The sequence below is a fragment of the Miscanthus floridulus genome, chromosome 5 (assembly GCF_019320115.1).
Source record: "Miscanthus floridulus cultivar M001 chromosome 5, ASM1932011v1, whole genome shotgun sequence".
Classification (NCBI taxonomy): domain Eukaryota; kingdom Viridiplantae; phylum Streptophyta; class Magnoliopsida; order Poales; family Poaceae; genus Miscanthus; species Miscanthus floridulus.
This window is the reverse complement of record NC_089584.1, coordinates 46,510,947-46,538,822: the sequence shown is the minus strand read 5'-3', so window position 1 is coordinate 46,538,822 and position 27,876 is coordinate 46,510,947. Positions and strand designations below refer to the sequence as shown.

The following is a 27,876-nucleotide window of genomic DNA, read 5'->3' as shown; positions in this document are numbered from 1 at the left end:
GTGGGGGTGCAAGTAATCAGGAACCAGATGGTGACACAAGGCGTAGAGACAGCGATTTAGATAGGTTCGGGCTGTCTGATCGATGTAATACCCTACGTCCTGTGTCTTTGGTGTATTGTATTGATCTATATGTAGATCCGATCTGATAGATCCTATCTGCTAGGGGACCCCTGCCTCTCCTTATATAGTCTAGAGAGACAGGGTTATAAGTAAAGTATCCTATTTGGTACTATACAATGTCTTGCGGTGCACGCCGAGCAGCACCGTGCATGCCTTGATCTTGTGGGTCGGGTCACCTCTGATGGTGCGGCCCATGTCTTGGGGGCCATACCCCCACAGCTAGTCCCCGAGCCTGATAGTAGGTGACGTAGTCACGTGGTGCCAGGGTCAGAAAGTAGAAGACCAGCCGAGCAAGCAGCCAGTCCCCGGGCATAGCCTCAAGATGAGAACAAGCACATTCACCACAAGGTGAAGTGTGCCCACTTAGTCCCTGAGCCTGCCAGAAGATGAAGAATGAATCTTGTAGCAGGGTCAAAGAAGTTTGAAAGCTTACCGACGTCGTCTGACATGCGCGTATCAAGACCCTAGATGTGCTGCCCAAGATCAGCACCCTGATCCGAATAGCATGGAGTAGCTTGATAGCACACCAACGAGACGTAGTAAGATCCGAGTAGCAAAGGAGTCCCCGGCATCACTGGCGATGACCGAGCACCGAGGAGCGAGGAGTCCCCGATGTCGCTGGCGATGTTCGAGCACCGAGGAGTGAGGAGTCCCCGGTGTCACTGGCGATGACCGAGCACCGAGGAGCAAGGAATTCCCAGCGTCACTGGCGATGTTCGAGCACCGAGGAGCGAGGAGTCCCTAGCGTCGCTGGCGATGACCGGGCACCAAGGAGCGAGGAGTCCCCGGCGTCGTTGGTGATGACCGAGCATCAAGGAGTCTCCAACGTCGCTGGCGATGTCCGAGCATCGAGGAGCGAGGAGTCCCCGATGTCGCTGGCGATGACCGAGCACCGAGGAGCGAGGAGTCCCCAGCGTCGCTAGCGATGTCCGAGCACCGAGGAGCGAGGAGTCCCCGGCGTCGTTGGCGATGACCGAGCACTGAGGAGCGAGGAGTCCCCGGCGTCGCTAGCGATGACTGAGCACCGAGGAGCGAGGAGTCCCCAACATCGCTGGCGATGTCCAAGCACCGAGGAGCGAGGAGTCCCCGGCGTCACTAGCGATGACCGAGCACCGAGGAGCGAGGAGTCCCCGGCGTTGCTGGCGATGATCGAGCACCGAGGAGCGAGGAGTCCTCGGCGTCGCTGGCAATGACCGAGCACCGAGGAGCGAGGACTCCCCGGCGTCGCTGGCGATGTCCGAGCACCGAGGAGCGAGGAGTCCCTAGTGTCGCTGGCGATGACCGAGCATCGACGAGCGAGGAGTCCCCAGCGTCGCTAGTGATGACTGAGCACCGAGGAGTCCCCGACATTGCTGGCGATGTCCGAGCACCGAGGAGCGAGGAGTCCCCGGCGTCGCTGGCGATGACCGAGCATCGAGGAGCGAGGAGTCCCCAGCGTCGCTGGTGATGACCGAGCATCGAGGAGCGAGGAGTCCCCGGCGTTGCTGGCGATGACCGAGCACCGAGGAGCGAGGAGTCCCTGGCGTCACTAGCGATGATCGAGCACTGAGAAGCGAGGAGTCCCCGGTGTCACTAGCGATGTTTGAGCACCGAGGAGCGAGGAATCCTCGGCATCGCTGGCGATGACCGAGCATCGAGGAGCAAGGAGTACCCGGCATCGCTGGCGATGTTCAAGCATTGAGGAGCGAGGAGTCCCCGATGTAGGCAGTGAGGTCCGAGCACTGTGGAGTCCCCGACATAGGCGGCTATGTCCGAGCACCGAGGAGTCCTCGGTGTAGGTGGTGAGGTCCGAGCACCGAGGAGTCCTTGGCGTAGGCGGCGAGGTCCGAGTACCGAGGAGTCCCCGGCGTAGGCGGCGAGGTCCGAGCACCGACATAGCTGACGACATCCGTGCAGTGAAGTGTGCCCACTTAGTCCTCGAGCACGAAGAATCCGAGGCCCGAGGAGTAATAGACGTAGCTGGCGATGAAGCACGAGCGATGAACAGTCTGGTCGACTGGTCGGCGATGAAGTGAACATTGAGTAGAAGCAACCGGTGAACAGTCCAATCAACTGGTCAGCGATGGAGTCCATGAACCAAGCGGTCTGACCAGTTGATCAGTGGAGAAGCCCGAGCACCAGGTGGTCCGATCATCTAGACGACGATCCTGCAATCCAAATATGTAGAACGGGTAGTACATGATGTACAAATAAATGAACTCTGGAGAAAAATCAGCAATGGTGACGAAACGACGTAAATAGTTCGGCGATCAATTGGCATGAAAATATATTTATGTTTAATATAAACCACCCAAACAGTTAGTGTGTAGCTGAGTCTCCAGCCCTAGCTAGCCCATAGTCCATAACGTCGAGTGCGGAGCCCATGCACGTGTAGGAGGAACAGGCGTGACCAAGGAGCCGCTACCGACCACCCATAACGCAAAGCGCGGAGCCCGTAGCACGTGAAGGGAGGAGCCAGAGGCAGGGCCATCTCTAGAGGCGTCTGAGCATCAATAGGACTATTTAGGGGTTCGAAAAATCGTTTGGAGAGCAAACATGGAGAAAATAGTTCAGAGAAACATTATGGCGATATACGGAGATTGGAGAATATTTAGGAAAATATTAAAGCGTGACTTAGCTTTGGACGGAGCATCTGGTCAGTGACATATGGCATTGTCTGGTCGGCATTGATAGCAAACACCTGGCGGGCGGTGAGTTGTTGGTGAAGGCGACCTCAGAGGTGGTGCTAAGATCGGATCTGCTGTCGTAGGGGCTGGTGTAGCAGTGATGAATCATCGTCGTGGACCGGCATGGATCTTCACGAGATTGATGATGAGAACGCGTTGTTGATTTGAGATCCATCTGGCTCGCCATGGATCAAGCACACAACCCTACCTGGCACGCCAACTATCGATAGAATATGCTCGATAGTCCACTGAGGGGTATCCCATAATGGTAGATTTGTCGGTGGGGTGCGCGTAATCAGGAACCAGATGGTGACACAAGGCGCAGAGATGGCGATTTAGACAAGTTCGGGCCGTCTGATCGACGTAATACCCTATGTCCTGTGTCTTTAGTGTATTGTATTGATCTGTATGTAGATCCGATCTAATAGATCCTATCTGCTAGGGGACCCCTACCTCTCCTTATATAGTCTAGAGAGACAAGGTTACAAGTAAAGTATCCTATTTGGTACTATACAATGTCTTGCGGTGCACGCCAAGCAGCACCGTGCACGCCTTGATCTTGTGGGCCGGGCCACCTCTGATGGTGCGGCCCATGTCTTGGGGGCCATACCCCCATAGGCGTCCACACACAACCTCTTGATCAGGGCCATGAGCTTCTCCTCGGCCTCATGGGCGTTGTCGCGAGCGTCCTTCTCCCTAACTCGAAGGTCGGCCACCTCCCGGGTGGCAGGGGCAAGCTCAGCCACCTCCTAACAAGCGGTAATGAGCTATGTAGCTAGCCCCTCACTCCGCTATGTCACCTCAGCAAGGAACTAGGACTTCTCCTAGCTGCAGGCCATAAGGATCTATGAAGAAGACAAGACTTAGAGGCATAGAAAGGGAACATGAGGGTCGCAAGCATGGTCATATCATACCTGGCCAACTAGGGCGATAATGTTGTGCATTGAGCTCAGCATGGTGGTCAGGGCATGAACCACATCCCCAACCTCCATATGGATGCTCCCCCATTCCCTCTCCTCTGTTGCTTCATCGAGGGCAGCCACCCAGACCAGAGACTAGGACATCATGCCGACCTCAAGCGGCATTGACCTCTCTTGCGGTGATAGCTCCTCTAGAGTGGCTCCTCTAGTGATAGAGGGGGTGGGTGACACAGACATAGAGGCCTGCCCTATCACCACATCCACGAAGGATGCCATGGGTGCACCCCCTTCCGTCCATCCTGCCATGGACATGGCCACCTGCACGGATGATGGCTTAGGCCGTGCTGACTCTGCCTATGACGTCGAGGACATGACCGGTCGTGCCATGCTTGCCATAGGCACCCTAGACGCGCCCTTCTCTGCCTGCTCTCCCATGGACGTAGCCACCGGCTATGCCTCCCTGGTCAACGTCATGGCTGCCCCAACACCACTCATGCTCACCATCGGCGTGGTGCCAGCTGGATCCTGGCACGTTTGCTAGAGGAGGATCTTTTTTGGAGCAAGCCACAGGAGAGTCCCACATCCTCCGATGCTACAAGGGACATGGCGATCAGTTCGTGGCAAAAATTCATTAAGACAAAAGGACAAAAAAACTCTTGACTCACCCTGACGTCATCATGCGAGGACATTTTGCACTGGCTTGCTCGACCCTGGCTGCTCCTCGTCAGCACGTTGCTGCTTTGAGCCCTCCCTCAGCTCGAAGGGCTCAGACGAATCAGAATAGTCACCTCCTGCTGACTCTGGAGGTGCCACCGAGGGCTCGGACAGAGCAGGGCGACCTATTTCCATTAGCTCTAGGGCCGCTGTCAAAGGCCCAGACAGGGCAAGGTGGCCTGATTTCGCCGGTCCCGAGGCCACCGTTGAAGGTTCAGATGGGGCGGGGCATTTTGATTCTGTTGGCTCCAAGGGCGCGTCCTCCTCCTCCTGCCCCATGGCATGCCACAGGAAGGGCTCTGCCTATGGCAAAGGTGGGTCCTCGTCCTCGGCAAACAGATCATCCCATGGGATGGGCAACATGGAGCTGTCATCCTCCTCTTCCTCTTCTTCTTCCTCCTCTTCTTCCGACAAACCTTAACACCGCTTCCATCGCTGCAGCTTCGCTCGCTGCTTCGACCGCTGTTTCTTCTCCTCGTTGTTCTTCTTCTTCTTCCTTTTTTCATCCGTGGCATGGTTCACCACCCTCACGGCCGCGTGCTCTGGTAGCAGTGTGATAGAGCCCTAGAAGGCTAACCCCACCGGTAGCTCGATGAAGCCCACATCCAGCCGCATCATAGGATGCCCTAGGATCAGGAACACAACGTCAGTCTCCCTGTGGCCACCTTGATGCGCTACATGACCTCGCTATCATAGAGCAACCCTTGGGCGAGCATCGTCCTAATGAGCTACGCATCGAGCGTCATCCCGTACAGCGGGAGGACGCGTGCCATTAGGGGCGCCACCCTTCTCGTGTGATACCCCCTGATGATGCTGGCCCCATAGAGATTGTGGGTCTTCAGGAATGTGATGGCCTCGAGGAGGTCGCACATCCTCTTCTTCTCCTTAACGGGTGGCCCCCAAGGCCATGACGGCAGTACCTCTTCGACTAGGCGCCAGGAGAAGATCGGCAAGGGAGAGGTAGGGTCATTCTTTAGGCAGAACCAATGTGAGTGCCACCCTTTGTTGGATCTAGAGAGCTAGTAGGGCATGTACTCGACCACTCGCTACCCCCAGAGGTGGATGCCCATGCATCCCATCAACACCGGGGTCTCCTAACCTCTCTCCTTCTTGATCAAGGAGATAGAGAAGAAATATCTCCATAGATTGAAGTGGGGCTCAATCCCTAGGTACCCCTCGCACATCACGATGAACATCATGATGTGTTGGATCCCATTGGGGTTCAAGTGCTATAGCTCAATTTGATAGTGGTGCAGCAGACCCTGGAAGAATGGGTGGGGAGGAACCATGAGTCTACGCTTGTGGAAAAGCATGAAGGAGATGACATAGCTGTTGGGCGGCGCCAGTGCATACTCACAGCCGGGCACAAGCCACTCCACCGCATCGGTCCTCCCACGAAGACCACACTTGATGAGGCCCTCCATCGACGCATGGGTAACATCGGATAGGTACCACAAATCCATGGAGGATGGAGGCGGCTGTGGAGAAGCAAAGGCGCCAGTGGAGAAGTGGAAGCTACAGATCTAGGGCCCTAGTGGCAGATTAGCAAGCACGGCAGATCCGAATGGCGTCGGCGTAGAAACAGAGAAGGTAAGGCTGTGGTTTTGGTATGTAGAAACATGAAGGGGGAGGCTACTATTTATAGGATGGAGCAGGGTGAGAAGGCGAACCGTTCGCTGAGATTCATGTGCCTGCTGCACCACGTCACATCACCTCCATCTGAAGATTGTGTGCACGCTATCTCTGGCTGCACCATCAAAGGAGACACCGAATGATGGTTCTCCTAATCGATGGGCCAAGAACCATCATAGGTAAGGAGGGATACAAAGCTAAAAACACTCCTACGGCTCATTCAGGCCTAGGAGTTCGAATGCTAGCCCATCGATGGGTTCGCAGCTGCTTCGGGGCACCCTTAGAGCAAGGGGTGGAAAGGGATGAGTCCACTAGCGGCCAGTACCTAGGTGCACGAGCACCACAGGCATCCCAGCCCATATTCAAGTCTTGGTCGGTTCCCAGTCCATGGTTTTTCCTCGAAGAAAGGCAATGAGCCCTTGGGACCGACCGAACAGACCCAAGAACTATATGGATTGGCCACCAAGAGTCTGGAGTCGGTCACCAGCTGACCCATGTAGGACCCCCATGAATGAGAAGCCGAGGCCCCACTCGGACTAGCCCGTTAACAGCTCACCGAGCACCATGTTTCATCCATTGAGGAAAAACGTGGCATGGCTCAGCCCCTCTATTTTTATCAAAAAAACACTTGAGGGATGATGATCACAAAGATGAGTCGACCCTCGACTGGACCCCTGCTATGCATGGGGACTCGAGGGAAGTTGGACTTGCAAGGAGACTAAACGCGTGGTCGGAGTACGATGGCGGACCGATCAGATCCTAGGGGGCCAAAATCAGGAATAATCTTTCCGACCTCCCGAATCCTATGGTTATATGCCCCCTAGAAGACCAATCATGGCAAAAGGGAATCGTTGTCCTACCAGGACACACCATAGGCTACAAAAAGAAGGCTAAGGCCCTCAGAGTCCTCCCATCTAGAAAAGCCTCCAAAGGAGTATTCTACTCCTCCGCAGGCTTAGGGGCTACTGTCAGGTATCGATATTAGGGATATCCAAACCAAGAAAGTTAGCGACCATGCTGACTTCTCTAGATGACTCGAGACATATTAAAAGGACTCGCCCGACCCCAAGGCAGCAGGCTCTGTCTCATCCGACCTCAAGGCCGCGGGCTTTGTCTCACCCGACCCCTTGGGTGCGAGCTCTATCTCGCCCGACCTCGAGGACATAGGCTTTGTCTCGTCCGACCTCAAGGCCTTAGGCTCCATCTCACCCAACCTATAACACCCTAGGTGTTAAGCTTGCATTTAGCCTTGGCATTGCATGAGCATAAGCATCATTGATCATTCATGAGCATGAGTATCTCAAATATCATTTCTATGTTTGCTTATATTGCTTGTGTTGTCATTGAATTGCCTTACCTATGCTAGGGTGTATATGTAACCAATGTATAAAATGATTGTGGAACCTTAGGAATACCTTAAACATGTTTAGAATGTCACTAGGAACAACTTTGGTATTCATGACTAAGGCTAGTTTGGTCTCTAAGTCATAGCTATAGTGTAAATCATCATTTTTAAGGTGTACGTTTGACTAGAGTTGAACATTACTTTAGAAACTTTGCATGGTTATGTACCCTAAAACAAAGTTGTAGAACTCAAGTAGTGTAACAACTTTTATTTTTGGGTCATAGGCTAGTTCAGCTCCTAACATGCTTGAATTTGGCTCACAAGAATCAACATTTCACTGTTTTTAGAACTTGAAAATTTTCTAAGTCTAACTACTCTGACAGTGTTGATGTGGCTAACTTTGTGATGATTTAACTCCATAACCATTGTGAATTAGGAGTTGAGTTCTAAAGCAATGTTGTAGCCCATACATAGCTCTACAAATTTGGTTTTAACATTGTGCACTAATTCGTCGTGGATCGAGAGCTTTAGCACCTTCATTTTGCTTTGTCAGTCGCTTGATTGGGCTTTGATGGCCGCGTAGTCACGTGCTGTGGTGGCCAACCGGGCATAGCACCTAGCCACCGCATGGCCGCCACTAGCCAGTGTTGGGCCCCTACTATGGCCGTGTCTGGGGATTCCCATCAGAAGAGGCTGCGCTGCTCATTCCACACTCATGCTCTCACTCTCTCCCTCTCCACTGCTCTCTCTCGCTCGCACAGCAGAGCACCAAGCGCCGCCGCATCACCACACGGCTCTGCCATCGCCTAGCGCTCGCTCCACCATGCCATTGTCGCCTCCATCTAGCCAGTAGCTATAACGTCTTCTCCTCTACCTCCTCGACATGTTAGCAGTGCCAGACAAGCCACGGTGAGGGTGAAATCGCCGTTCTCATCCTCACAGGAAAGCTCGGCTTCCATGGCCGCCTTCACGATGAGCTCACTGCTACTCGGCTCGCTTGCCATTTCATCCACCTTCTTCACGTTAGAGATTGGTTAGGGTGTGTACTAGTTGGTAGCATGATCTCACTGCGAATGGTTGCCTTGCCGGCACGGAACATGACGCGCAGCACTGCCGTGCTCTCACCGTCGACCACCGCGCATGCGAACAAGCCTCGTTGGAGTGTCCGACCTAGCCTAGGTAGTCTCGCTAGACTTGCTTGGTCACCGCGGAGCTCGGGCGCTTCTCGCCAAGCCTTGCCATGGCTTGTAACAGCTGACGTACCTTAGTGCAGCGCCGTCGTGCCGCCATGGCCAGCGATGAGGTAGCTCCGGTGCGTCCGCGCTGCCACCACGGGTACCAGTCGACGTGGGTTAGTGAGTAGATCACGTAGGTGGGGTTGGTTTCGTCGGAGAGCCCACCGTCGGCGAGATAGCATCGGCCGACCACCGTGCTCTGTTTTTGGTTCACTAACATGCGGGTCCGCTGACCAGTGGGTCCCAGACGTCAGCGAGTTTAATTTAGGGTTTTGCTATTTATTTTCTAGATTTTTGTACTAAATTTGGAAAATCATATCTAGAGCTAGGAATGTCTAATTTTGATGAACCAAATTTTGTTGGATTCCTCATAAAGTGTAGTATTTTATAAAAATATTAAATGTATTGTTTCTAGTATTTTTCATGGTGAATAAAATATAGCTAGATAAGTGTTTTTTGAATGTTTACAATTTTGTTAAATGTGTAACTTGAGCTAGGGATGTGATAAAATTGTGATTCCAATTTTGTTGGTCTTGTGTCGATATGCTCTAGCCAGGAAAAAATAATAAACTTGTAGTAAACTTGATTGAAATATGATCTTTCTATTTATCTATTAATAAAGGGTGTTTTCTGAGGAAAATTATAGGGATAAAAATAAGGAACATATTGCCATGCAAATTTTTGTACAGTATTATGGCACTATTATGAAGCTAAGAAAAATATAGATTCTATTGTTTGACACTTTTCTATAGGGTTAACTATTTTTATTAAAATAAACCTTGCTAGCTTGTCATTTTTGTAAAGGATGATATACATATTCAAATGGTATGAAATTTTTACAGTAGTCTATTGGGAGCACTTGGAGGCCACTGTAATTTTATAAGAATTTATTGTGCACATTTGGTATATGTTTGTTATTTCACTTAATTATCTAATTAAATTAATAAAGGCATGTAAATAAATAAATTGTGCTTGACCATGATGTTTTCTATGGTGCCTGTGATACATATGAACTGTTGATGTTAGTAGTAAGGCTTAGAAGCAATTGGTTGTATGCAACTAATTAATTATTGCTTTATAATTCAAATAGATGGTTGCATGTATAGTTTTGGTTGAGCTGATAATTTCATGTTGATAATGGCCTTTTCTGTAAAACTTGTTAATAATAAAGTTGTAGATAACTTACTGATATACCTTGTATTAAATTTTCATAGTCATAGGCCTTAGGTATTAAGAGTTTTGGTTGTTAGAAGTTTGTTGTCCAAAATGTTTACTTTCTAGATAGATTTGAATAACTGAATTGTTTGACCTAGATAACTATTGAATCACATTAAGAGTATTAAAACAAAGTTGTAGACAATTTCATAAGCTTTCTATAATGTCCACAACCATATGATTTTGATGTATATAACTCTAGTTATGGTTAAAACAATTAGCTATTGTCTTGTAGTTTAGAAAATAAATTACAGAAGTGTTTGCTTAAGTAATAAAGAAGAGATATACACCTAGTCAGTAAAATAGGATGCACTTGTTATTACTTTAACACCATGCTATTGAAAATACTTATGAGGATGCATTCATCATGTTATATCATATTATATGTGTCATCATATATGCATTCACGATATCTTATTCTATGCTCATGCATATAGGATCGACCGAAGAGATAATGTTGTTGGAGTTCAACGAAGAAGAGGAAGGAAGGGGATCAGCAGGAGACTCCTCAAGCCATAGCTCCAGGAGAAGAGGAGTAGACTCCCAAAGAGCTCCTTGAGTGCTCAGATCACCGACCCACCTCTTTCCTCCAAGGCAAGCCCCGGAGCATTCTAAGTCTCCCATGTTTTACAAAATAATACTTGAGTCATTTATGTTTGATGCATTAGGTTATAAGAGTTGATTGGAAACACTTGATGCATAGAACTACCTTGTCCAGTTATATACACTTTTAACCCTATGTAGGTCTAGGATCGAATATATGCTTAGACTGATAGAAGTCGGGTGATTTCCTGTCACCTGCGAGATATAGGTGGATATCGAAGCATGGTTGACTATATTTACTATCGTGGAAAAGAACTATGGAGTAATGTAAATGGAGGCTAGGCGGAGTCTATGTGTAGGTTGACTCATGTGATTCCATCTGTGCCGATTAAGGACCGTACCGTTGTTGGCACTTCTGACAAGATTGAACGCATGCCTATCACTTAGCTGGCCGGATAACTCATTCCGACCACAAAGCCGAGTAGCTCAACTTAGGCTGGGCCTTGTTCTGTAAAAGTATGCACTCTGGATGGTAGTAAGGATATGCAGGGAGCCAGCCTTGAGCCCAAGGGCAGGGTAGTCCTGATCATCCTAGCAGCTGGTTGTCCCTGATTATGCGGCGCTGGTCGAACCCATGAAATGTGTACCTGAGTTATACCAAAGGTGACCTAAGGTGACCGTTGATCTAGTCTGTCTGGGTTTGTGTTAGGAATAAATTCTTAGCTGGTTGAAATCGATTCGAATCGCCGTCTCTCTTGGATAGTGAGAAACTTAGCTAGCCCCAACATCATAGTAATTGTATTATGGAATATGATGGTTCGGATAAACATGGAATGACTACACCTGCTATGGTTACTATTGTATGTTATCAAATGATATACCACATGTTTGGCACAGGATAGTTGTTAATCTAGAGATGAATAGCTATAATTAACTTGATGACTAAACTATAATGGTATAATTGAGTTAATCGCTTTTTATGCAAAATGTTGTCAAGCTACCTCCACTTATAAAGCCTTGCATAATCCTTGGAGTCAATTTATTTCTAGTTTATGACGGGTAAGTCTAGCTTAGTACCTTCTCGTACTCAGGGTTTCATTCCCATTGTTGCAGATGGTACAGTTTATCACGGCTATTGTAAGAACTGCTTCTATCCCGCCGTGGATGAGGAGTGAGCCTTGGACAGGCATCTTTAATAATCCCTCTTATATGCTTTTGTGGATTATGATCATGAGTTGGCACTGTATTTGAACTATGTTGGCAAATGCTAGTTTCGAACTTTAATTTGCTTCCGCTATTATCTACAGAACTTGGTTTGTAATAACTCTATTTCGTACTCTGATGAATGAACTATTTTGTGAACTTTATGTAACATGTGACATGTATGTTGAATCATGTATGATCTTGGTTGTATGTGGATCATTAATCGAGACCTATCGTGGTAATCAACGGACTAACGGGTTTATATGGGCTCAAGTATGACAGTACGACCGCTTTGCGGGCTGCCATTGTACTTGTGCTCTTATAAATTGGTCGGTTCTGCGACATGACCCCTTGGGTGCAGGCTCTATCTCGTCCGACCTTGAGGACGCGGGCTCCGTCTCGCCTGACCTCAAGGCCGTGGGTTTCATCTCGCACAACCCCTTGGGTGCGGGCTCCATATCACCAAACCTCGAGGATGCAGGCTCCGTCTCGCCCGACCTTGAGGACACGGGCTCCGTCTCATCCGATCCCTTAGGTGCGGGCTCCATCTCGCCCAACCTCAAGGACGCGGGCTCTGTCTCGCTGGACCTCGAGGACGCGGGCTTCGTCTTGCCCGACCCCTTAGGTACGGGCTCCGTCTCGCCTGACCTCGAGAACATGAGTTCCATCTCGTCCGACTGGGACCCATACCGCCGCCAACCACTCTAGGTCCAAGCGTATGGGCCTGGGTCAAAACTCTAAATCAAGGGAAGAGGCTGGCACACCTCGATGTAACCCGTGGCCATGATGGGCCATACCTGGGGATTCCCATCAAGAACAGTGTCAGACATGCCGGTGCTGTTCTGCCTAATCCTCGTACGGACGTTGATAGGCTCGTCAGTTCACCACAACGTCCACCTGGATGGAGTGGAACGCCATGACCGGCAGATGATGCCTGCGTATGGCGCCAGTGATGAATAGGATCATGATATGGAGCCATCCCTATTGACATCTACAAGATCGGCGAGACCCGTATGAAGGAGAAGAAGGACCCAGCAACCCTGGAAGCCTTCTTCTCTCTCTTGTTCTTCTCCTTTTTCTCCTCTGTAACCCGCACTTTCCCTTGGTCTATAAAAGGGGAAGCAGGGCGCCCCATGCTGGGGGATCAAAACATAAGAGCACGACACGAGCACACGGCTGAGCGGCGAGCGAGCTCTCAACACCCATTCACTCCTTCCACCAAAGACTTGGGATCCTCTCCCTTTCTCATCTGTTTATAACCCCTACTACAAACCAAGTGCTAGTAACACGAGCAGCAGCGAACTGGACGTAGGGACGTTCTGCCCGAACTAGTATAAACCCTTATGTCCTCCGAGCACACCATCCAAGTCAGACGCGCAAATACAAATTTACTCATCGATGGTCCGAAAACACCGACACTATCTATATACTCTTATAAAACTAAACCTCACTAAAGGATTTTTCTCTTCATACAAAGCATCCACATCATTCCCCACTAAGTGACCCCACTAAATATTCTATCTCTTCATACAAGGTGTCCACATCATTCCCCACTATAAGTCCATGTCATCCCTTATTAATTACAAAAAAATATCCAACGTTATCTCAATCATGTACAATACTTTTAATATTTAATCTATGTATTAGCAAGTCATCTAGATACACTATTTGTGTCATCACCTATTCCTCTATAATATAATCAAATATTTTATTAGTTTTTCTTCTATTAGCTTATTAATTTTTTATTAGATCTGATATAATAAAATATCATGCGAGTTAAGTTCATATATATACACAATATACAAAAATATCATATATTAATAATGCTATGTATATAACAGATTTATTTTCAAGAAAATCCCGCGGCAACGCACGGGGTATACTTCTAGTATTAGAATATTTTTATAGACTTAGTCACAATTTGAAAAGTTTAACTTAGGCCAAAACTTTAAGCTCCTTATCGAGGCAGTGAAGTGACCTTGAAGACCAACTTCCCCTGTTGACGCCGAATTGGATCACACTAGCAAGAGCTAGCACGTTTGAGGTCGCACATGACCTATGACATGCTGCAAGCAACTTCAAAATCCGCGAGATCGATCTGGGGATCGGTTAAGTCGATTCGAAGCCCGTCCTTCACCACAAGAACTCGGAACGTCTCCCAGAAAGACCCATCGGGTACCAAGGTTGTCCTAGCGTCGACAAGGCCGCATAAAACGCCATTGGATCTCACTGAAAGATGCAACGAACAACAAGAGATTAGAAAAGCTGGACAAAAGTAGTAGTAGCTATAAAAAGTCAACTGGATGTTGGATCCCTCAATCAGCCGTGATTCTCTTGTTTATATAGAGGGGGTGATCTTATCTCAATAGAAAACAAGTTCAGAACGCAATCTCCAAATTTCCCACATAGAAAATAGATCCAAAACCGATATGAAAACATATAGATTCAAAAAGGGCAGGAAACCCAGCCTGACCGGGTCCCAAACTGGTCTAGCTGGTTTTCACGGGCCTAACCACATCGGTTGGCCTGGTCACAGGGAACTGGCCACGCCAGTTTTGGTAGGCTAGTGCCGGTTTTCGCTCTTGTTTGCCTTTCAAACTGCGAATGTGATGTTCCAAATGTTTTTCTTGATTGTTTCTACGTTAGGAAGATTATCATGAAATCCTTTTTTAGGCTTTGGCCACTTTTGATTGTCAACGTACATGTTTTAGGTGAGGTTTATGCGAACATGAAAATAAAAAGCTCTGAATGTCAACGATCCCCAACTCATCACAGCATCTAAGAGCGACGTATATATTGGCCATATTTGTTCTAAGAGCGATACATGTATCTGAGCAATATTTTGGTCTTCTTGCCAAACACTTAGAAAAAATATTTTTTTAAATCTCTCGTTAATTGCTCGAGGAAAAAAACACCTTGCAACGTCAGTCATTGGTTTTAAATTTTAATTCCTTTTTAGTCCAGCAATGACCACGATCTAGTAATAGGGTAGTGTATGAGCTGGCTGTCCTAGGTAGCTCAACCGATCCGAAGGAGGACCGTCTCTATACGGATCCATATCCGGTCTGTAATTACTGACGATTTTGAGTAATGGAAAAGTTCTGTTTCCCCTAAAAAAACAAGGCAGGCCACCAGGCTTGTCAGCCCATTTCTCACCAAACCAAATGAGCCCAAATAGAAAAGTAAACCACAAAACTGTGCTCGGCCCAAATGGGACCCATAAGGCTCGCGTAGAGGAAGCATAGATCGATGCATCTAGTGGCCCTTTCTTCCGTGGCCCAATCGCCGAAGCCCATCCCGCCCAAAGTCACCAGAGCGCCTCCTCGCCTCTCCCTCTCCCTCTCCGGCAGCCGCTCCCGACTTACCTGCCTACCTGCTGCCGTAGCAGCGCCGCCTCCCGCAGAAGCCGAAGATGGCGTCGTCGACGTCGACCCTCGAAATCGAGGCCCGAGAGTACGTACAAACCCCCGTCATGCTTTTAAGGCCCCCTTTGTACTAGCAAAACCACGAGGGAAGCAACCCGACGAATCCCTAAACCCTACTAGGGTGCTTCAGCTTGTTTCTTTGAATCTGTCCGTCCGCGACCGATTACTACCTTTCAGTGTCGCAATAAATCGATAGAATTTTGGGAATTACACACCTTATTGAATCTATCCGAGAACCGCCTGCCTTGTAGTGGCTTAAGGTCGACAAAGGATTTGAGCGCGATGCTTTTTTGTTGTTGTGCGCAGCGTGGTTAAGATAGTGCTGCAGTTCTGCAAGGAGAACTCGCTGCAGCAGACGTTCCAGACGCTGCAGAACGAGTGCCAGGTCTCCCTCAACACTGTCGACAGCATCGACACCTTCATCGCCGACATCAATGCCGGGCGCTGGGATGCTGTGCTTCCCCAGGTCGCGCAGCTCAAGCTGCCACGCAAGAAGCTCGAGGACCTCTACGAGCAGATTGTGTTGGAGATGGCCGAGCTCCGTGAGCTTGACACGGCCCGTGCCATCCTCCGCCAGACGCAGGTCATGGGTGTCATGAAGCAGGAGCAGCCTGAGCGGTACCTCCGTCTTGAGCACCTCCTTGTCCGCACATACTTCGACCCCAATGAGGTTGGCAAGTTTATCTTGCTATATGTTATTCTTGTTATGTTGTTTGTACTCCTCCCTGATCTTAATGTTCAAATATTGGAATATCACTCTGCCAACAGGCCTACCAAGAATCCACCAAGGAGAACCGGCGAGCACTGATTGCTCAAGGTGAGCTTTCTGAATGTCTTATTTGTCAATGCTGTGTTTTTATTTGTTCAGAGTTTGGAGCCGATGTTCATAATGTACAATAATTCTTTCAGCACTTATAAGCAAATTTTGAGATTTGAAAGTTAAGAGATTCCTGATTAATATCTAGATGACTTAAATAAGTTGGTCCTACTTTTATTCAGTATTAGCTACCCTGGGAATTTTGTTCTTTGCAACCCTAATTTTTAACCATTAGTTGTTCCTCTGCTGTGCCAATTTCAGCTGTTGCTTCTGAAGTATCAGTAGTACCGCCATCTCGTCTTATGGCACTGATTGGCCAGGCTTTGAAGTGGCAACAACACCAAGGTATTCTCTTTGCTGCACACTATTAAAGGGCTGCTACCGTGTATATATATAATTGTTATGAAATAGTTATGAGTTTCTCAATCTCTTTCCTATTGTGTAGGATTGTTGCCTCCTGGCACACAGTTTGATTTATTTAGAGGAACTGCTGCAATGAAGCAAGATGAAGAAGAGACATACCCTACTTCCTTATCTCATCAAATAAAGGTGATTTAGCTTCTGATAGTATTTACTTTTCCTCTTATATTGCCTCTTTTTTACTTAATAGTAAGAAGTAATTAATATGAACTTTAGAAACATGAAAAGCTAAGTTGCTGAGTGAAGGTATTTAGTATCTAGCAGCTCCAAAGAGTAAAGGCATAATCTTAGTAACGCAAAAAAGAAGATACTGGAAACATTGATAATGATTGTTACATTAGACTAATTGGGTGGCTTTAACATGTGATGATTTCTACACTTTTGAACTTGGGTTGTCATAAAATGAAATAATAGAAGTAAGAACACTGAACATCTGCTTTATACTTGCTTGTGATTTGTTATCCTCAAGATGAATAATCCTCTATTAAGATGTAGTTTGAGGTTCTGCATCTTCAGTCGCATGCTGAAAGACAGAATATAGTTCACATGATGTCAAGTGAGTATTCTTATCAAGCTTTTGTTTACTAAGGTTTATAACCTTGCATTGTTCTTGTAGTTTGGGAAGAAAACTCATCCTGAATGTGCTCGATTTTCACCTGATGGTCAGTACCTTGTTTCATGCTCAGTGGATGGAATAATTGAAGTAAGTTGCTTTCTATTCTGCCTTTGCATGCCAGCTCCATTGATGTAGCTTGGCTTAAGTTCTCTAAATTTTCAGGTCTGGGATTATCTTAGTGGAAAGCTTAAAAAGGATCTCCAATACCAAGCTGATGTAAGTGCTTTTAAGTTTATTATAGGACTTAAATATGCGCATTCTATTTAATCAGACATGGATAAGGTGCTAATTTTTTATGTACTGTCTGCTGGATGAACACTTCAGGAAAGCTTTATGATGCACGAAGAACCTGTGCTGTGTGTTGATTTTAGTAGGGATTCTGAAATGCTGGCATCTGGAGCACAGGATGGAATGATTAAGGTGCCCTTGCTATCAAATCCTATATTTTGTTTCACTAAAGGAGAAATATTGTCCCTTACCAATATTTGTTACATTTTAAATATTTTTCTTCATATTGTAATAACTCATGTACTCCTTGAAAGTTTAAACTTGTTGCTCATGTGAGTTTGATTTCAGATTGCTCACAAAATTTACTATATAATATCAAAAATGTTTTTTCTTAAGTTCTGGTTGACTAAGGTGTCGTGGTGTGTATTGCCGTTGTATTGATTGAGTGTAGTACTGTAATATCATTTAATACATTTCTACATAGAGTTGGTTAGGTGGCTTGAGTAGCACTCCTTAGGTCCTGGAGCTGGGGTTGAAAAAAATTCACTCGTCTGTCCCACGCCAAAGCACATGTCTAAGGTCTGGCTCCGGTCGTGGTTGTTCTCACATGGGCTACGGTGCCGCTATATATGGGTGGGCCAGGGGTTCGGGGTTTTGTCGACCTGTGTGAGAAGGTCTTTTTCTGAATGCAATGCTCGGGGGCTGTCTTACCCCCTGCAGATCGAGTTTTTACATAGACTACACTTGTTAACAAAATTTGATTACTAGTAAATGCGGTGATCATATATGAGTGTGACTATAATCATCCGGTATAACGACGTAAGTTAGTCTGACCAAAGTAATTTGGTAAATTTTATGCATTATTAGTCAGCATCTCACCATAATCATTTTGGTGTAATCTTTACAATTAACTCCATGTTAATCTTCTCCTTCCATCAATTCCCAGGTTTGGCGTATACGAACTGGTCAGTGCTTGCGGCGCCTTGAGCGTGCACATTCGAAAGGTGTTACAAGTGTTACATTTTCACGTGATGGAACCCAAATATTGAGTACATCCTTTGACACTACCGCGAGGTTTCATATAACCATAAACTACCAGCCTAATTTTACTGTTGAAATATCATTCGTCATATTTTACTTCTTTCATTCTCTTGGGAACAAAGAGTTCATGATATCTGCTAGTTTGAGCAAGTTTCATGTTTTTCCCATTTTGTTTGATGGCTTTTGTATCCTGGTGCAGTATCCTAGTCATTGCTGCAATCGTTATATCAGCCCTTCCTTTGAGTCCTTTTTAAGATAATCCAATCAATCTAGTATAGGTTGGGATTTTTTTTTTAAAGAATTGAGCTACATACTTCAGTAGTGGGCCTATTTGCTATAAGATAGACTTAAATTTGAAAAACAAAAAGCCTACTCATTAAGACTGTTGATGGTTGATTGAAACTAATTTTTCCTTGCTTGAACTGGGGAAATGGAAGCAAGCCAAATTTCCCAATTTAAAATTTGCAACTGAATTTTTAAGTATCCAACCTCTGATTGCAGTCTTCATCTCCATCTGTGTTAATAAGTTTGTGTTGCCATTTATCAAGCTTAAACAAAAATCTAGGCTTGAACTTTTGCATAGATAAATTCATAAGGATTGCCCTAAGTAGGTTTTTACTAAGAGTGATCAAACAACCAGGTGATTTTTCACAAATTTGAACTATGAGATTTTATCTGCAATGAATTGTGTTTGTTTCTGCAACGCCCTGCAGGCTGCTTTTTTTATCTCTTTTTCTTTCTTTTGGATTGGGTTCAGAATTTCAGTTTTCATGCATTCATTCATGTTCCATGCAGTTTTATATCCTGAAAAGAATTAAAGGCTTATTCTTCCTCCCTCCTTTTTGCAGGGTACATGGTCTCAAGTCTGGAAAGATGCTGAAAGAATTTCGAGGTCATACTTCCTATGTGAATTATGCCATCTTCACTACTGACGGTAGCCGTGTCATTACAGCTTCTAGTGATTGTACTGTTAAGGTGCTGATCGTCTTGTCTCATATTTACAGTTCAAGTTTCAATTGTTCGACAATTCACATCCATTTTTATTCATTTATTGTTTCTCATTGTAGGTCTGGGATACTAAAACAACAGATTGCTTGCATACTTTCAAGCCACCACCTCCTTTGAGGGTACTGACTTCTCATGCTCTCCAAGTGTGACTTAATATTGTGTAACCTTTAGTAAATGCATGTTTACCCATGTGTCCTTTTATTTCCAGGGAGGAGATGCATCTGTTAATTCCGTCCATTTATTTCCAAAAAATACTGATCACATTGTTGTCTGCAATAAGACTTCATCGATATTCATCATGACTTTACAAGGACAGGTACTCTGAATGCACATCCTATTTTTAATTTGGCCTATTTTTCTGCCTGCAAAATGGGGGGTTATCTATTGGAAACTAGTTCACCTCTATATTGTTTGGAAACATAATTTACCATCTGGCCGTAGTTATCTGTCAGCAATTTTTTTTTATTATGGTTGCTGGATGATCTTTTGAATTACTGTTAGCTTCACTTTTAATGTTAAATAAAGCAATATATAGCACATTTTCTAATAGCAATAACATCCTCTGTTCATTAGATGGTTCACCACTTCCTTAAAAAAAAGAAAAAAGGTGAAATTTAAATTAACCAAATTGTGCAAATTTTGTTTTTAATTTGTTTAACAAAAGGCTGAAGAAGATAAGCAAGGCAAGAATATTACAGCCATTTTAGCTGTTATTTCTAGTGCTTGGTTATGATCACCTTGAAAATTTGTTTCAGGTTGTAAAGAGTTTCTCATCAGGTAAGCGAGAAGGGGGAGATTTTGTTGCAGCTTCAGTTTCCCCAAAAGGAGAATGGATATATTGTGTTGGTGAAGACATGTGAGGATATCACTATATATATTTCTTTCATTGTCTAATGCTTTGGTTTGTGTTTGTTTTCTTGGTCTATAGTGGCATCTAAATGGGAGTTATTGCTTTGCAGGAACATGTATTGCTTTAGCTACCAATCTGGTAAACTGGAGCATCTGATGAAGGTCTGCCCAACATCCTGCGAATTTGTTAATCCTTTTGTTCCTGGTCACTGTGATTTATCAACTATCAAGTTAACCAATATAACTAAATACCTGGACATGCTACCCTGGATTTTGCAGGTCCATGAGAAGGACGTCATAGGCATTACGCACCATCCTCACAGGAACTTGGTAGCCACCATTGCTGAGGATTGTATGATGAAGATATGGAAGCCTTGATTTTTTTTCTTTTTCTTTTTTTTTAAAAAAACTTTTCTTATGTACCAGTCCTGTACGTTTAGGTAGTATGCTTATCCACCTTTGTCTTTGAACCGCTGATTAAATAGGCTGTATTTTGTTTTGTAATTTAGATAACTGATAGGTGCTAAATAGTTATGGACTCCTTGGTGCTTATGTTGCCCCATGTCTTACATTGTATCCTGTACTAGATTTAGGGATCTTTCAATGGTGTAAACACAAAGCTTACAACGATTCCTTACTACAAGTTCATATGTTTAATTTGGTTATATCACGCTGGATGCCGATTGTGTCCGCAAGCACAGAGCAGTTGAAAATTAGGTGTTATAATTGAAAACAATCACAGTTTGCTGCATTTCAGGTCTGCTGAAATCCAGAATAACTTAACATTGCAGTTTCAGAACAGGATAAGGTTGTCTTGAACCGACAACAATCCTGGAGAAGGCACGCTGTTAGGTTAGTCGCATTGCAATTTTTCAAGGTACGAAGAAATTTAACAGTGTCCATTATAATAGCTGTTGTAAGTATGACATTACAACTGCGAATACAGAATGCTAATGCTACATGAGTCCATGTCAATGCAAAGATTAAAGAAGGATTTAATTGCTCAAGTACTAGCCCACATCATGTTTGCACTGAACACCAGATTTCGGCCTTATATAGAAATTTTATAACGTTTGGGAATAGTCAGGAATAATGAGTCCTCCATTCGACTAGATTGAAGGGTTAAGAATTAGGAGGAACCAGTTCAGACAAACTTGTTGCGGGCAGAAACAAAAAATTAATAGCCCAGGAACTAGATCTAAATTAAAGCTAACTGAAACTTGTTTGATTTTACTCATATCCATCTCAATCCAGCTGTGTTGAATTGGATTATAAGATGAAAATTAGTTGTTGGAGAAGCCGGGGAAGATGAGCCGACTCTGAGTCTATGGCTGCTTTGCCCCTCCTAATCATTTTTCTCGAAGCCATCTTTGGTCTTTGACGAACTTCAGCAGGTAACCTTGGGGAGCACTGATCTGATGGGATCCTTGTTTCTCGCCTTTCTTCCTGTTCTTTGGGTACCGAGGCCTCGGAAGCTCACGTTCGTCTCCTGTCTGGCATGGTGAGGATCCCTGGCACCTTGGCCATTCTCCTTAGTCCTTGAGCGTCGAGCTCTGTGGATAATAGGAGCGACGTGATGTCCAATTGTCCATGCAGGCTCCCCGAAGATGCAGACCGAATGTTTTTTCCCTTCCTGAAAGTACACTCTAGGCAGAAGATTCTTAAGTATGGTTAGCAGAAAACAAGGGATCATATGCCACGGTAGCCCATCGTGGTCGAGGGGCTAACTGGCTCCAATGGACTGAAACCCTAAAGTTGAATAAATGTTATGAATGTTGTACAGTGCTTAGTTTTTATTAGAACTATTGCAAACCTTCTGCAGACCTGCAGTGTTTATTAGAACTATTGTAAAGACAACTAAAAGTAATACTGCTACTGAGGAAAGAATGCAGGCAAAAACATAGAAAAGCATAACGAGAGAGGGGGAGAGAGAGAGGATGGGCAAGGGCGACGGTGGGGAGCCAGGGAAGAGGCAGTGCAGGGGAGGAAGCAACAACACCAGGACACCAGCTGAGCTCTCAGCCCTCTCAGGTCAGGCCATCACCAGGGTGGCACCTTCTTTCTGCCTGATACCTCTCCTCACGTGTCCCTCCATTTTGTGAGAAGCAAACGGAAATTGGAAATTTTGTTGATGGCCCCATCCCATGCTCTGCCTCGTCCCTGGCTCCAATCAAACCCACCTTCCACCTCTCAGCTCTCTTTACCTGTGTCTGTGTTTATACCAAACCTGGAAACCTGGTGGCCGCTGCCATTGCCAAACTACCACTAATGCTAATGCTAATGCCATCGCCTCCATGAAACATTGGAGTTTGGAGATCTATATATACTTGCGCCGGCTCACCGCAGTACAGTACTGCTAAAGAAGCAGGCAGGGATTGAAGCTGCCGCCTGCCGGCGTTCGTCAGCACTCAGTACGACGATGCGCCTGATATTGCAGAGTGGAGTACACAAGCGTGGACCTGGCTTTTGTTTCGTCAGTACAACGCGTACTGCACACACTGACACACCAAACAACCCAAGCCATCTGAAACGCTTGTAGTACGTACCGCAGCAGCAGCAGTCATGTCGTACATCTTCCCACTAGTCAAAGGCACATCACCAGTCCGGGAAATTGCATGGATTGCAATTAGCTTCAGGTTTTCCAGTCCGATTTCTGACACTTTCATAAGTTGCTTCCAAAACGCGTAGCGTTTTCTCCCAAGATATAAGCTGTGAAATGTTACATCATTTCCTTCTCCTTTTTGCTACATGTTCCAATCTGCTAGGTGGTTTAGGCCAGCAACCAACAGATGGGGTAGATAAACCTATCACCAGTTTTCTGAACTTCCATGTGGAAGGAAAACGCGCTCATCAGATAAATAGCAACCACTACTTGCTACAGGGTTCTTTTTGTAAAACAACGTTGTACCACCGTACGCACCAATCATTAGTAATGTTCCCGGTTCATGTTCAAATTGTACAATAAATACAAGAAAATTTAAGCGGAGGCTTTGCAAAGCAAGGGAGAAGCCAATTTTGCCTCTCATCAAGGAAACCCCACTGGCTACAGCCCCACTGCATCTCTACCAGTAACCATGCGGTATCCATACTTTACCTGAACTCTCGGACACCACTGTCAGTCATCGTCCTCGCCACTTTCGTCGTCGTCGTCATAAGCCACCAGAGAGCCGAGCGTTGCCTTTGTGTCATCTGGTTGCTTCTGATCTGAGTCATGCCCATTTGAAGGCCGCTCCTCGAGAGCAGAATTAGCTTCCACCTCAAGCTTTGGTTTCTTGGCCTGCGGCTTCACGGAAATTATTACGTTCTTCAGGAGTGCAGGCTGGCACCTCTTCGTGGGTGGCTTAGGCCTGCTCTCCTGAACAGGGGTAGGTGCAAGCATAGTTCAGCTTCAGCTGGACACATTGGTGGAACAGATATTTTGATGTCCCATTGATAGCATCATTACGAGAAATGCAATTATTAAATGGTAAGGGAGTGCGCTTAATAAGCACTAATGTATGCGCGTGCTTTCCTTTGATCTTGTCTTAAACGTTGAATGTGTGAATCATAACATACCTCAGGTCTAGATACTGTTGGAGTCTCGAGTTCATGAACAATATTGGACCGTGCAGCTACAGCCTCCTGAAACACAAATACTCATTCGGTCAGTCATGTGACCCATGATAGGTGGATGAGACCAGATAGTCATCTTAACTATTCCTGAAACACAATTGTAGCAAAGCCGTCTCATATTACAAAAAACAATTGCTAAAGTTTACTAGCTTAAGATAAAAGTGAGATCACATAGTATGCACTATGGAGCATCTAAGAGCTCCACATCTGCTATTCTATGCTATAACATTCAGATGATACATCACAATAAACAAAATTCTATGCTTCCATCTAGTCCTTTTTAATGAAAAAATGAATCTGATAGACTAAGCTACAATGCCATACAAGCCAACCAAATGCGACAACTAAGACTGCTGGGCTGAAGCTAAAGTAAGGCCCTGTTTGGTTGAGCTGTGGCTGTGGGAAAAAGCTGCTGTGGGCTGTGAGCTGTGGAAAAGCTGCTGTGGGCTGTGAGCTGTAGAAAAGCTGAAAGCTGTTTGGTTAAACAAGTATAAAATATACCTTTTATCTTTATCTCTCTTGAAACAACTATGGAAGAGCTTTTTATTCCACCAATTTCGAAAAGCAGAAAGCCAAAAGCCAAAAGCAGGGTCAAACCAGCTTTCAAAAATGAACTACGGAAAAGCAGCTGCTTCTGAAAAAGCACCCTCCAAAAGCAGCCCCTTTGGTTGGGCTTTTGGCTTTTGGGGCCAAAAGCCAAAGCCAAAAGCCCAACCAAACAGGGCCTAAAGCTTTCATGTTTGATTGTGATTCTATTTGGAAGATACAAATACTGGCAGTGTTGAAAATAAGGTCATTTGAAAGAAAAAAAAAAACTAGGGCAAGACGTAGTAACTGTTACTTGTCAGTATGCTACTCACATGGAAACTGCGGAGCTGTTCCGCTTCTTCATTGGCCACCTGCTGTTCATATTCCTTTCTTGACTGTGCCCAAGTAACATAAAACAAGGAACTAAGAATGTTGCAAAAGACATGGACTATACGATACCACTAATAATAATAGAATTTAGATCCCAGTTCATAACTCTTATCTATTCCTATTAAAATGCAAGTATTAGTAACTAAGAAGATTACCAAGATACCCTAGGATTGGATTTAAGATTATTTTCCTACTCTTCCGAATTTCAACACAATAATACTGAACGCCACGGACACTGTTTTATGATTTCTAAAATAAGAAATAATCATACTCTTCCAGTGGAAAAAATAAAAGCATGTAGTAATTTCTTGTTCCCCCTTAACATGCTCACCTGATGTTCCTTTCTGGAACATAAATAATATAATTCCTGGTTCTCATAATGTTAACCAAAAGTTCCTGTTTCTCGTAAAGTTAATCAAAGTGATAAATATTAAGAAACATTATGTCTAGTCACCCATTATGTTTGCATTCTAAGGAATATGAACATTATGTTTGCAATAGATACTCAAAGAAACTTCTAAACTGTTTCAATAAGACACATTGATTTATACCAAATCATGCATGGTTTATAATATTAACATGTATCTGAGATTGTGGCAAACAGTTGGGCATACAATGTTTTTTGTAATGCAGTTTTTAAGTATTTTATTGTAGCTGGTTTGCAAGCCTCTCCTAATACAGCTTATGCCTGAGGCTACAACTATCAAGTCTAGCCATCGTCCTATTACAAATTTGGTATACGGAATGTAGTATACTATAAGGGATAAGGGGATTGACATGAGACTCAATCGCGATGGTTTTGCAGCAGCTCAAGTAGTCAATTTTCCTTTTCCTAAACTACAGCGCTGCAACCTGGTTTTAGTTCCATTTAAACCTATGATGACTATACTTTGTTAAACTTTGGGACCTGCAGGTTTGGAACACTTCAGAGTGAGGGTTTTTAGTTTTAATCTCTGGTAAAGGATAGGGGGGGAAAGTGACGTCAGAAAAAAATGAAGCAAAGCCTTCATATGCTATGAATGAACAAATGGACCGAGTTTCTTATTATTAAAGTACAGAATACATGACAGATCTAGCCATCCACACCCTGATTTTGTGCTCCAAGCAGTTGGTAATAAGGAGTGAGGAGAAAGAACCCTTAATAAGCAGGTATACACATAAAGATACATCAAGCATGGCAAATACAATTTTATTGTTGTTAATTATTTCACCCTTCGTGAGGATGCTGACGTGCAGCAATACACCATTTTGTTTTACACCTCGAAGTAGTGATTTTCAAAGTCAGCTAGCTTACATTAAATGCTTACCGAAGCCAATGTATCAAGAAACTCTGTCTCATCCTCATCCAAAGCCTTTGGAGGTCCTGGATAGATTAGATAACAATTAAAATCAAAACAAGAAGCCAAATTTAATACAAAAAAAATCAAACTTCACTATTCCTAGCCTTGTACTCTACTCGTTTTACCCAGAAATAGTAATAGCATCGAACAGGTGGATAGCAGATCACAAAGGTTATTCAGCTATCTGCAAACTTTCTTCCAATCAAACCGCACTAAACAGGAATAAATCTTCTGTTACTCCATACAATTTCAAATGAATACAAGGCAAAAGTTGAACTGCAGTTGTTTATCCATACTACTACTACTATCCACAAGCTTCAGTGATTAGGAATTTTTTTTGGCCTGTGCAGATCATGCTGCAACTTGAACTTGCAGCTAACGCGACAAAATCACACATTGTGTAATTTGTCCAAGTTCTTCGTGACCACATCCTTATGAGTACTAGCACAGAAAACTATACCTAAATCCGAATGATAGAAACTCTGCCCACAGTGCGCAAACACAGAGCATAATATGGTATCAGGGCATCATCGTGACAATACATACTGTGTTTGAACCGCTCGTTGAACTCGGCGTCCTTCTTCTCCTTGTTCTCCTGTAGGATCTGCACAGCGCATGACGAAAATCCGCATTAGCTCCAAACCAACGGGTCTAAAAGGATCATGAGGGGTGACCCTCACCTGGAAAAGGGGTTTGTCGCGCTGCGCGGTGCCGTCCTCCACCCGCTCCCCTCGTGTCCGCTTCACCTCATCGAGCTGCAATTTTTTTTTCGAACCACAAAACTTCAGAGATTCTCCCAAAAAGATCGGCTAATTTTCTTCCTAGGTTTTGCCCTTCCGATTCTACGTGCCCGGCCAGCGAGCGAGAGAGAGGAAGAGGGGGGAGGCAAGTGTTCGGGGCCTTGCCTGGTCCTCGGAGATGAAGTTCACGAGGCGTATCGTCGCCGGTGGCGCCGCCGCCTTCGAGGTCGGCGTCATCTCCTTCCCGGCCATTGCCCCGCCGCTGTTTTTTTTTTTTCTCGTCACCGCCACGTTCTACCTCTCTCTTGTCGTTGTTCTCGTTCAGTCGTTCAACCCATATAGATACCCAAAAGTTCAACAAACTCCAAAACAAAACCCATATGCGCAGTAGCCGTATTATCTGAACATCCGGTCAAAATACTATTCACCGTTTCAAAATACTTGTCAGTAGCAGCAATTTTGATCGCTTGCCTTTAAAAAAACATAAAAATACTTAAAACTTTCTTATAATTTAGTTATTTAGTTATCTATAGTGAATTGTACTTTGTTAGTATTTATATTTACACTTTTCCTATTCCTCGGTCGCCTGAATTCTGCGCTCCCTCTCAGGCGACGTTTCTGTGGGTCTGGTGTGGTTGTTGGGTCCGATGTTTCTTATTGGGTCCGGGATCGCACCCGCTGACACCTGACATTACAGGCTATACACCCCTCGACGCGGGGAAGGGAAGGAGACGGAGACCGCGACCGCGCGACTGGCGAGTCCATGCGAGTCGCGACGGCCGACGCCCAACGGCGACCTCTCTGCTCCGCACTCTCCTGCGGTCCTGCCCTCGGCTGGTCGGCCCTCCGCAGTCCTCTTCCTGTGCGGGTGGTCGGCCCTCCCGCAGACCGCAGTCCCGCGTCCGGCGTACCGGCCTGCCGGCCCCTGAGGCCCTGTCGCGCGGCTTCCCCCCTGGGCCCCGCCGGCCGCAGCCCCGCTCGCCGCCTAGTGAACCGACAAGGCGGCCAAAGGCCCAGGTGCCCCCCACTCTGCAGGTGGCAGCAACGACTGGTGAGATCTAGCAGAACTCCAGATCCCTATTCCCTCCTGCTGCTTGCTACTCCGTTGAATCCCACCTCAGTGTTGTGAACTTTGATGCTTGGGGTTTCAGAGTTCTATTGGCATGGGGTAGTGCTTGCCACCTTACGATTACGGGTAACAAACAAAGATGAATTTAGGCAAAAAGAAAACTAGCTCAATGTAGTGGACTAGTATAAACTGCACTTCAC

The 27,876-nt window shown here is 45.5% G+C and overlaps 2 protein-coding genes across 2 annotated transcripts; one reads left to right on the top strand and one right to left on the bottom strand.

Moving 5' to 3' along the window:
- The first annotated feature begins 14,883 nt into the window (after positions 1-14,883).
- On the top strand, positions 14,884-20,394 carry LOC136452116 (suppressor of mec-8 and unc-52 protein homolog 1). The gene is made up of 15 exons (XM_066452758.1): positions 14,884-15,046; positions 15,325-15,688; positions 15,787-15,835; positions 16,097-16,180; positions 16,281-16,384; positions 16,872-16,958; positions 17,034-17,087; positions 17,196-17,291; positions 18,046-18,173; positions 18,989-19,115; positions 19,208-19,267; positions 19,357-19,464; positions 19,904-20,004; positions 20,108-20,159; positions 20,277-20,394. Exons 1-15 carry the CDS (start codon positions 15,006-15,008, stop codon positions 20,373-20,375), a joined length of 1,554 nt encoding a protein of 517 aa, XP_066308855.1. The 5' UTR covers positions 14,884-15,005; the 3' UTR covers positions 20,376-20,394.
- Positions 20,395-22,828: 2,434 nt separating this feature from the next.
- Positions 22,829-26,923, bottom strand: LOC136452115 (uncharacterized). The gene is made up of 7 exons (XM_066452757.1): positions 26,773-26,923; positions 26,548-26,622; positions 26,414-26,471; positions 25,835-25,890; positions 24,470-24,532; positions 23,553-23,618; positions 22,829-23,352 (listed from the first exon to the last, which is right to left on the bottom strand). Exons 1-7 carry the CDS (start codon positions 26,857-26,859, stop codon positions 23,113-23,115), a joined length of 645 nt encoding a protein of 214 aa, XP_066308854.1. The 5' UTR covers positions 26,860-26,923; the 3' UTR covers positions 22,829-23,112.
- Positions 26,924-27,876: the final 953 nt, after the last annotated feature.